This window comes from Monodon monoceros, unplaced genomic scaffold, assembly GCF_005190385.1.
Source record: "Monodon monoceros isolate NGI ecotype Baffin Bay Population unplaced genomic scaffold, NGI_Narwhal_1 Super_Scaffold_2, whole genome shotgun sequence".
NCBI lineage: Eukaryota > Metazoa > Chordata > Mammalia > Artiodactyla > Monodontidae > Monodon > Monodon monoceros.
In genome coordinates, this window is record NW_021703776.1 from 31,140,283 (window position 1) to 31,151,969 (window position 11,687).

The following is an 11,687-nucleotide window of genomic DNA, read 5'->3' on the forward strand; positions in this document are numbered from 1 at the left end:
ATGCCTGAGACTTCTGATATAAGAATTTTTTTAAACATCTTTATTGGAGTATAATTGCTTTACAGTGTTGCATTAGTTTCTGCTGTGTAACAAAGTGAATCAGCTATATGTGTACATTTCCCCCTATCCCCTCCCTCTTGCGTCTCCCTCCCACCTTCCCTATCCCACCCCTGTAGGTGGTCACAAAGCACCGAGCTGACCTCCCTGTGCGATGCAGCTGCTTCCCACTATCTGTTTTACATTCTGTAGTGTATATATGTCCATGCCACTCTCTCACTTCATCACAGCTTACTATTCCCCCTCCCCGTGTCCTCAAGTCCACTCTCTATGTCTGCGTCTTTATTCCTGTCCTGCCCCTAGGTTCATCAGAACCAATTTTTTTTTTTTTTAGATTCCATATATATGTGTTAGCATACAGTATTTGTTTTTCTCTTTCTGACTTACTTCACTCTGTATGACAGACTCTAGGTCTATCCACCTCACTACAAATAACTCAATTTCATTTCTTGTATGGCTGAGTAATATTCCATTGTATATATGTGCCACATCTTCTTTATCCATTCATCTGTTGATGGACACTTAGGTTGCTTCCATGTCCTGGCTATTGTAAACAGAGCTGCAATGAATATTTTGGTACATGACTCTTTTTGAATTATGGTTTTCTCGGGGTATATGCCCAGGAATGGGATTGCTGGGTCATATGGTGGTTCTATTTTTAGTTTTTTAAGCACCCTCCATACTGTTCTCCATAGTGGCTGTATCAGTTTACATTCCCACCAACAGTGCAAGAGGGTTCCCTTTTCTCCACACCCTCTCCAGCATTTACTGTTTGTAGACGTTTTGATGATGGCCATTCTGACCGGTGTGAGGTGGTACCTCACTGTAGTTTTGATTTGCATTTCCTGATGATTAGTGATGATGAGCATCCTGTCACGTGTTTGTTGGCCGTCTGTATATCTTCTTTGGAGAAATGTCTATTTGGATCTTCTGCCCATTTTTGGATTGGGTGATTTAAGATTTAATGTTTAAATTAATTTGTCTTTGTTTCATGACATTTTAGAATTTTAATTGACAGGCACTTAGCACAGTTTGTAGCTTAAGAATGCGTGTGTGATGTTAATCATACAAGATGCAGCAACTCAGGTCCATTATGTCAAACTGAGCGAATCTTCAAACCGGACATTAATTTTGTTTTGGATATTAATTTTTATTGGTAGATGCTGGCAGGTTGGTATTGAAAGCTTCATACCCATGACAATTCCCATGTTCTCATCTATATTGTTAAGTAAAATGATACTTGCATTGATCATGAAGAAATTTGTCTTCCTGGCTCATTTGTGAGAGCACCTGCCGTTACTGATCAGTGAGCTACACAACCACAAGAAGAGTCTTTGGGGAGAAACAGCGTGCTAGATGGCCTGAGAGCTGAGTGTCAACAATATCCTTAGTTCTCTTCAGTCTATCAAGAGTATGCCTCTACCACTTAAGGGGCATCTCTCTAAAGCCAGCACACCAGGGACCATCACACACCACATCCAGTGGCCTTTGAATGCTCTGTCTCATGGACCTCCTTCCAACAACTTTTGACTCTTATGATCTGCTCTCTTTTCCAGTCCTTTCTTGTTGGCTTCTATCACATTTATGTCTCCCAATTCTCCAATTTCTTCTCTTTCTAAACTCATCTTTCTCCCACCATTGCCCAAATATGAACATCCACCCTAGCTCAACCCTCAGCCTCCTGCTTACATCTTCCTAGGATTGTCACTGAGAATTCACGTTGTTCCCAAGCACTCTCTTTATACAGTTGCTCCCATCTTCATCTAGCCTTCTTTAGCAAACTCTGCTCTTCGATAATTTTGCTCAGTAGTTCCATTTAAAGTAGCCTAGGGAACCCGAGCTCAGTGCATTTAAAAGTAAACTCATCCTCCCTCTCCTTATTCTTTCTGTATCCCGTTGGACTTCCGGGATGCAGCAGGTGTAATCTGCATCTCTTGTCACTTCTCACCTTGAAAGTCTTCGTTCACTTCCCTTTTCCTATAGAACGAGCCCCAGGCTCCTTAGTCTGGAGCTCAAAAACACTCCAGGAATTGGCTCCAACTTACTTTTCTACTTTTCAGTTACACCATGTGACCTCTCCCATTACTGTTTCACAACTGTACCATAGACTGAGACTTACATACTCGCGTGTCCCCAGACAGTTCATGTGAACGAATGAAGCCAACCAGAGCAGAACTGTGCTAAACTGGGGAGGGCACCCTGCGTAAAGAGCGCAACTCAGGTCTAAACCACGGTTGCCATCTGAGATATGGACGTGGTGTTGCCAGATCTCTGATTTTTAAATATTGTCATCTAACAGAAAACATCTTTAACGGCAAAACAAGGCTCAAAGGCCACAGGTTTGTGACTCAGCCACAGGCACACACCCATTACCCACTCCTTTGCTTACATCCTTCACCTCTTTCTCCGCCAATTCTGCTCAGAAGTTCGGAGGTCGTCTCACACGCCACCTGTTTGGTGCAACCTTCCCTGGCCTGTGGAGTCTCTCCTTCACCCCCTGTGACATCTATGTTTGGTGTTGCTCAGTTGCCGTGTTACCTTACTTAGTTCATCCCATGGGGATACACGTCTCAGCTCCCTTTCTCATTATGAGCCTGAAGCCGTGGACCAGCGTTGTGCTTCCCTGTGTCAACCCCCAGTGCCTCAACAAATGCCTTATGTATAGTCATCCCTCAATACACAGTTTTGGTTGGTTGACTGGTAGCACTTGGAGAACTGGGAGAGGACAGACATAAATAATTTTAGGAAAATAAAGAACAGGTAGTATTTATTCCGTGCTTGATATATGCCAGATTCTTTGCCAGATGCATTAGCTGTCCTATTTAACTCAGCTACAACTCTGCTAGGTGTGGATGTGACATCCACTTCACGGTGGATGATTTAACTAAGGCCCAGAGAGATGAGGTACTCTGCTCAAGGCTACCCAGGTAGGAATCCAGCTCTCTGACTCCCTTTGCATGCTTTACACTGTGTTCTGAGCTTCCCAGCGGACCTGGCAGATACACGAAGTGTGCCTGGACACTTGAGGGCAGCTGACTGGGGCTGGGACAGCAGGAGCTCATGGGGCCCGTCCACTCTGTAACAAGAGTGACCCGCAAACTGACCCTTTCTCTGTGTGGAGAAGATAAAAGTGCTGCTGTTAATACTCCACGCTGCTTCTAGTGCCATTTTTAAAAGGCAGCATGTGCAATTAAACTTAGCCAAGAACATAAAACCTGCTGTATTCAAATCACTCTTTCCTAAAGAAATATGGTGGGATTCCAGAACCATATTTTACAAGTTAAAATGAAAACGGATCTCATTACTGGAAGAGTGCCACGCAATCCGTATCGTAAGTTCCTGTCATTAAAGGGATGACTTTTCAGGTTTGATGTAGAAACAGCATTAAATGAATAAGCCTTTCTTGTGCAACCAATATCTAAAAATAAAACTAGATCAAGATTTGACAGTTTTAGAATGGCTAAGCAAGACTCTGGTGAAATTGTAAAAGTCTGCAGGAGTTAAGTGAATTGAAAAGCTCTGGTAAACAGCTGCATTTGAGGCCATGAATACTGCTTTTTGAAATGTAAAATACACTGAGCAAGAAGCAGAGCTTGTATTGGTGGCATCGCACTTTAACCTGTGATTCATACATGAACAGTAAGTTTTTTTTGTTTGTGCTTAATCAAATTACATGGACATTTTGGCGCTGCTTCTCAAAAAATAATGGTAAGTTGTAACATTCCAGGGCCAGAAATGGGCGCTTTCATGTACAAAGCTTTTCTTGGCTCCTTGGAATAGAGGTTAAGTAGAGCATGGTTTAGAGCACCTTAAATTTCATTGCATCTCAAGTAGAAATATGGGTGAAGCAAAACTAACAGTACTTTAGGGGATATGACTTAGTAGAGAAATGTTGAATATTCACATTACCTTACTTAGATTAAATGGCTCCTATGGGCAATTGTCTGTCAAAACTCTTTTCATTTGCTTTCTTGGTAATTCACTTTAACTGGTGAGTGGTTTCATTACGGCAGTGCATTTTGCTGGCGAGTGTTGAAAAATAACTGAGGTAGATTTCTCTAATTGTTTCTAAGTCACCCTATATGCATTATGATTTCTAGACTTCCGGGTTCGTTTTTATGTTTTTGTTTTTTCTTTTTTTACCTCCTCCCCCCCCCAAAAAGGGTATTAAGCTTAGACCTTTTGGAAACATTTAGACCATTTTCTTTAATTTGATTAAATTTATATAACAGAAACCTTTAAAAAGAGTCTGTACCAAACCAATTACCGTTCCACCTTGACACAACTCTGGGATATTCTAGAAACACTTGTATTTTGCAGAAATAAAATGGAAATTTTTAGTGCTTGATACACTTAAAGCGATAGTGAGAAATTTTTTTAATTTATGCATATAAGAAAAATACATTCAAGTAAAATCAAATAAAAATAGATAATTCTTTTCTTATGTCTTAAAACAGTAGCAAATGAAAGGGAAAAGTTCTGTATTAATTAACATTATGGCTAATTATAGACATGAATTTTAGAGCCATTTCTATCAAGTCTAGATTTTGACAGCATATTGATATATTTTATTTCAGGTTACATTGCTCTTAAAACTGTAATAGTATTTTCCCTCCAGTTTTGATAGGTATTAGCATGTTACTTTTATACTGCAAAGAGTAATTCCTGTATTTTAAAAAGCCACTACAAAATGTTATGTTATTTGGGGAAAGAAGAGGGGTATTCCCAAAAGGGTGGCTGAGTATTTTTGTCAGTGATGAGCCAAGAATTTGGGATTAGATTTAGAGATTGATTTAAAGAATAGAATTTCAAAGAAAAGTTTTTGGTACATTAATACCTAGGTATTCATTAACCTAGAAATCAAAATGAATGCATCTTTTTATTCAGAGTGTTAGTCTGTATGGCAATTATGAATGTGTTTAAATGAAAGATGTTTTTGTACACAAAGGTGCTTTTCTACCTAGAGTCTTAAATTACTATTAATTAAGCAGTATATAATATAATAGATAATTATAGTGTTTTAATGTGGATGCCAGTGGATTTGCTAGTCTTTCTAAATGGCCATTGTTGGCTAATAGTCTTCAGGGGATCATTTATATAGCCATTGTGGTTCTAAAAATATCTCTAAATAGCAGTGGGACAGCCTTTTTTGAAGCATGGATATTATAAAATGCACTTTTATTTGAAGTGTGTTGTTTTGATTATATCACTCAATTACTTTCATATGCGCCAAAAATAAATACCAATGTTGAAAAGGAATAAAGGAAAGCTCTTTGTATCCAGAAAAATTTCAGAACAATATGGTAGTTAGAGAAAGATTTGAGTTAGGAGTATTGGGAATCTGTTCTATTCATTGGATTTTTAGCTATTCTATTCATTAGGTTTTTAACTGGAGATGTTTCTATGTAGCATCATTGTTTTTATTTTAATTAATATTTCTATGGCAGAGAGATAATTAGATAAATGCTGATGAATATTAAGTATGGTAGTAGCTTAGGGGAAATAAGCATTTCTGGGTCAAAGCCCTCAACAAAATATTATCTTATGTGAGCTGATTAATTGAATTGAATGCCAAATGGTTTTGCCACCATCCAAACCAAACTCTCACAGCCACTCAGTTCATTATCTAAGGCTCTTCCAGAATGGAATGAATGCTTTTGTCAAAGTTAATGGTGCTCTTTTTAATCTGAGCTACTCATGGAGGAAATCTTGATTAGAGAATACTTCCCACCTCACTAAATTAGCTACGTGTAAGAACATCCCAAAGAGTCTGAACCTGAGTGCCAGACCAAGAATTTTACATGCTGAATTGTCTGAGGTTCTCAGTGCCGTCGCCCAGTGGTTTCTGTATATTGTGGGTTCCAATCTGTAAGGGCCCATTGGAAAGCCTGAAGTCAATTCTAGGTTCTAGGCTGCTCTATGGTCCTTGCTGCCTGTATCTAACATTGAATGCAAAAAAGACTTAATTTCCAATTAGACCAGAGAAGCTAAGGATTCTCATCAACCATGTTTAGTACAAAGAAATGTTATAATTTGTGAACATAACTGTTTAGTAGCATCCCAGAGTGATAGTTTTCAAGTTGGATTCCAAAATATCCTAGGGGTTCAGACATTATGCCATTGTTGGATCTTAATTACAACTATTTAAAAAACTGTAATGAGGGAATTCCTGGTGGTCCAGTGGTTAGGACTCCGCAGTTCCACTGCAGGGGGCATGGGTTCGATCCCTGGCCAGGGAATTAAGATCCCACAAGCCTGGAGGTGTGGCCAAAAAAAAATTAAAGAAAAAATAAAACACTGTAATGAAAGAGACACAGAATTTCACATACACATTCCAAATTTTTCCCTAGGATGCCAGTGATTAACTTGTGCTGCCAGGTTAACTAGTTTGGGGGTAGATTTTACAGTAAAGCTTCTTCTGCCTTTTTGTGCATAGATTGGAAACTTTCGTAAACAGGGACTCCAGTAGAGAGCTCCCAGCTCTGCTGTGCATATCCACTCACATTCAGTTGTGCAACCAGCCACATTCCCAGTTTTCCTGTACTGGGCTTAATATATGCCCAGCAAGGCTCAAGCACATCTGTTTGAGAACTTGCTTTTCCACAGAGTAATAGTGGGTTAGACCAGTGACTGTTCACATACTACAGTGTGATACAACATTATAAGTTTAGGCTTAATTTACATTTTAGGTGCCATTTGTCAAATTAATTTTTTTTAGTGAGGAATACTGATCCTTATCTATTATAAAAAAAATAAATACCTTTGAAAAAAATTACCTAATACTCTTCATTAACACCTCTGGTTCATTTTAATTAAGGGCCTCTTGCCACTAGAAAGCAAGCTTTTTTGGTCAACTGTTACTGTTTGCAGCCACTTACCTGTTTGGATCAGAACTATCTCGATATTTTGCAGCATAAACAAACCATGGAAATAAATTAACCCCTGCAGTTCATATAGGACTGTAGGTGTCATTCACAACTGCTTTTTATCAGAATTTTGTGTTCTTCAACACGGCCTTTTGTTTTGCATTGATAACTTTTAAAGAAACGTTGCTGGTTATTTCTAAAATTCTGGAATTTTTCAAATCTTCAGTGTAGAGCTATAGAATTGTGTATCGGGCAGTTCTTTCTATTTCCACATTTGCAGTGTAAGAGAGCATCAGTGCTATTTAGGATACAAGCTCACTATTCTTACAATTTTCTACTATTTCAAATAGCTAAAAATTTGATATCCAGAATGTAAATGATATAAGAATTAAATAATATTTTTAAATGAATTTCAAGGTAAGGAGATTGGTTAAAGACTACTATGGCAAAAGGTCTACTTTGCATTCTGAGTGTAAATCTTTTCTATCATTTTTGAAATTTTATTGGAGGTCACTTTGCCTGTTCAGGAGTTCCGTATTATATGTAAGCTGGACTTTTCGAAGAACACTCAGGCAAAGAGGCAATAACAGTGGAACCTGTTTTTGTTGGTTGAAGAGGTAGAAAAGGAATTAGGAGGGAGTATGTCATGATCCATTTTACCTGCTTTCTCTTTCCTTTTTTTTTTGCGGTACGCGGGCCTCTCACTGTTGTGGCCTCTCGCGCTGCGGAGCACAGGCTCCGGACGCACAGGCTCAGCGGCCATGGCTCACGGGCCCAGCCGCTCCACGGCATGTGGGATCCTCCCGGACCGGGGCACGAACCCACGTCCCGTGCATCAGCAGGCGGACTCTCAACCACTGCGCCACCAGGGAAGCCCTCTCTTTCCATTTTTAACTGGACTTAGTTCTGCCTCTCTTCACAACAGTAAGAAAATCACTCACCACTTTCCCAACTTCTTACAGATGCTTTTGAGAGATACAGGTGAATGGCCTTGGAACCTGACGTGTGTCCTCTGGGTTTTATTATCCATTGTTCTTGTCCTAGACTTAGGTAAATGGCTTTAGAAAGCCTTTATTTATTAGAACATATAAGCGTCATTCCCTGTAGGTCTGGAGTGCATACTTCAGAAATCTTATAAAATTTATTTTTAAAAGCACTTTTTTTTATGCATTGGCTTTCCATAACGTCTGTACCCAAAAATATAGATGATGTTTTAGGGAAGAAAAAAAGGTGACAAAATCGTATGTTTAGAGAGCCTTGTAATAAAAAAAAAATCTCATTGCTTGAGGCGTTCTATGTAAGAGTTTTAAAAAATAACTTTACTAAATAATGTATTTTGTGGCTAAAATTCCCCTAACCTCACCCCTCCCACTGCCACCACCATTTGTCTTATTCCTTCTGTGCACACTGTTCCAGGGCTTGGCTAAGCAGCTGCCCCTCTTATCACCGATTTGCTCACCGTGTGTTTATTTTCCTTTCTTTGCAGAGACCCTCCTTGATGACTTCCTTCTCACGTACACGGTCTTCATGACAACTGACGACTTGTGCCAGGCGCTGTTGAGGCAATATCCTTCATTAACTTCAGGGTGCTGTGTCGGCTTCCTCTCAGACAGATGTCTCACATTAGGAATTAACTGCCTTTCTTCATTTACTCAACCCCTCGGTAGAGTGTGGCTGTGTTAAATATTCATGTCATGATAGCCAAGGCGAAAGATGAAATGAAACAGACCAGGCAGGGGGAACTGGAAATGAATGCAGAGCCGCTGTTTTCACGTTCTACATCGTGGGTAAATTGTGCTGTCGATATTATGTTTTCTTCAAACCTACGTCTCAAGACTTTAGAATCTGGAGATGAATTTGGCCTGCTGGGTAAACACCAGAGTCAAGAGGTTGAGTGGATTGGCAATAACTGAACTTAGAAGACAATCAGTCAGTGCCAGACCATGTGATGGGAAAACATACATATGTGATAGTGTGTTTCTGGGCAAGTATCCCGGTGGAGACAAGGATTCCCCACTTGGGAGGTCTTATCCCCGTAATCAAATGTCATCGTTTCAGAGCTTTGTCAGGGCATGCTCTCTTAGGGTGATGGATGTGATTAGAAGGTTGATGACCAGTTAAGGAGGCTTTAGGATTGCATACACTAACTAGAAGAGATGCAACAGATCAAAGGCTCGAAAGCCATGCCCAGGAAAGGCACTCAGAGTTTCCGAACGAGTGTCTTGCCTCACAATGTTTAAGGAAGAGTTTTTTCTTTATCATTAGTCAAGCCATGATAGTTACAGGAAAAGAGGAAAACAACATTTGCATAAGTGGAAATAATGTAAGATAAATCTTTATATTATGCCTTTCAAGAGAAAAACTAGAAGAAATAGATACTTTAATAGATTCTTTTTGTGTTTGCTTGAGTTTGTTTCACAGGTAGAAATCAAAGAAATCAGATGTCCTTGATGTACTTTTTTTTTTTCCTGAGTTAGTTGCTTTAATTTTATGGTGACATAACAAGGATTATAAGTATTTTTTCTCCAGATATAGCCATTCTAAAATGTTCAGGGTTAGCTATTACTTTTCTCTGCTATTTTATTTTTTTATTGAAGCATATTTGATTTACAATGTTGTGTTAATTTCTGCTGTACAGCAAAGTGATTCGGTTTTATATATATATATATATATATATATATATATATATAGTAGTATTCCATTGTGTATATACGTACCACATCTTTTTTATCCATTCAGTCCTTGATGTCCTTTTGCAGGTTGGGGAGACAGTGACTGAATTATGTTTTAAAATAGTTACAAAGCCAGATACAGAATTGATTCCTATTTTGCAATTATATATCAACATTAAAGAATATAGAATCCCGTCCAGTAACCCCAAAACCTACCTGCGTTTGGTATCATAGCATTTTCTATTTCTAGTTAACTTTTCCTACCTGCGTTTGGTATCATAGCATTTTCTATTTCTAGTTAACTTTTCAGTGTGTCCAAGATACTCAGAATGATAATTTGGGGGGCAAAAATGCTAGGTTGTTTTGGAAAGCACCAAGCTTCTGTCTCATTCCTAAGGCTTTAAGCATGTTGCCTTTGAGGTTGTTATTTTTATATAATTTTAACAGCATAGTTAATACATAGTCATTGTATACAAATTGGGAAATGCTTATAAGTATAATAAAAACAATTCATGTTCTCTGAAATCTCATTACCTTAAGAAGTCGCTGTTAAACTATCAGTATATATCTTTCCAGGTAACGAATATATAAATAAGCATAGTTAATAGAAATGGGTGATCCTAACGTATACTTCTCTTACTTGCTTTCCTACTTTAACAGTATACTGTGAATGTCCTGTGTCAGTAAATATAGTGCTGGACCATCAGTTTTATGGCTATAGAAAAGCCCTTTAAATGGATATGCAGTAATTTATTTAACTGTCCTCAATGGTTGAAGCATTTAGGTTATTCCTATTTAATATTTTTTTATTACAGTGAAAATGAAAATTAGCAGCCCTTTTTTACTTACATTTGCACACTTATCCATTTCTTTTTTTTTTCACATAAATTCCTAGGGTGAGCATTTGAATCATATCACAAATTATGCTCCAGAAATCTGTGCTCATTTGGCGCTACTTTAGAATGTGAATTTCTGATGATCAAAGTATATCTGGCCCAGTTCTGATCTAACTTTTATGGAAACAGTGTCCACCTATGTAGTGAGGCCAGATCTCTTGGAGCCCCTTAATCTCTTGTGATTAATGGGCCACCTAGGGTCTCTTGGAGGTGGCATTAACCCATGCTGCCTGTGGAGCTATGTCAGCAGCTGTCAGTTCTGTCGTCCAGTCTTTATCCTCACGGCCTGCCACCATGTTATGTAAATCGTTTTCCTGGGCTTACCCTCTTCAGTGCACACCTTTTACTCTCCCTACACATATTCTTTTCTTCCTGCATATTCAGGTACTTGTAGATTTTTTGGGAAATGTGCCTTAGCATAGTTTGTGAAAGCAAGAATAAACGGATCTCTTCACATTTTTTACTTGCAACAATGTAATTTCCTTAACCATTTGCACCTATTCTGCTAAGAAGTATCAAGGCAAAGAAGAAAACTCAGATGTTCCTTGTCGGAAACGGAAGGTCTTGCATCTTGTTTCCCAGTGGATTGCTCTGTACAAAGACTGGTTACATGAAGATGAACATTCAAAAATGTTTTTAAAGGTAATGTAAAACATCCAGTTATTGAGTAATTCTTTTATGCCAAATGACTCATTTCAAAAATCTCATTCGTGGACTTCCCTGGTGGCGCAGTGGTTGAGAGTCAGCCTGCCGATGCAGGGGACACGGGTTCGTGCCCCGGTCTGGGAAGATCCCACATGCTGCGGAGCGGTGGGCCCATGAGCCATGACTGCTGAGCCTGCGTGTCTGGAGCCTGTGCTCTGCAACGGGAGAGGCCACAACAGTGAGAGGCCTGCGTACTGCAAAAAAACAAAAACAAAAACAAAAATCTCATTCGTAGGTTACAGTCATCTAACTTGTTTGTAATATTGAAGTTATGATTCAAAGTATTAATTGGTTTTGACCTCTGAAGCCTGATATTCCTTACATAGAAGAAGGCAAGTTTTATCATCACTCATTTAAGGTTATTTATTTTATATAAGTCATGGGAATTTTGACTGCAAATGAAATAATTATGGAACGTAAAATAAAAGATACTTTAAAACTTGATACTGTTTAATATGTTGAAATGTATTATAACTTTAAACTAACAATTC

The 11,687-nt window shown here is 38.7% G+C and overlaps 1 protein-coding gene across 5 annotated transcripts in view; it reads left to right on the plus strand.

The window, feature by feature from the left end:
* RAPGEF5 (Rap guanine nucleotide exchange factor 5) overlaps positions 1–11,687 on the plus strand; it is a 223,346-nt gene that overhangs the window by 163,695 nt on the left and 47,964 nt on the right. For all 5 annotated transcript variants that reach the window (XR_003795161.1, XM_029233224.1, XM_029233225.1 and 2 more), the window contains exons 12-13: positions 8,410–8,488; positions 10,989–11,133. Coding sequence is in view for 4 of the 5 variants with exons in the window: in XM_029233224.1 (XP_029089057.1) it covers positions 8,410–8,488; positions 10,989–11,133 (224 nt within the window). In the remaining variant the exon portion in view is untranslated. The remainder of the gene's footprint in view (positions 1–8,409; positions 8,489–10,988; positions 11,134–11,687) is intronic.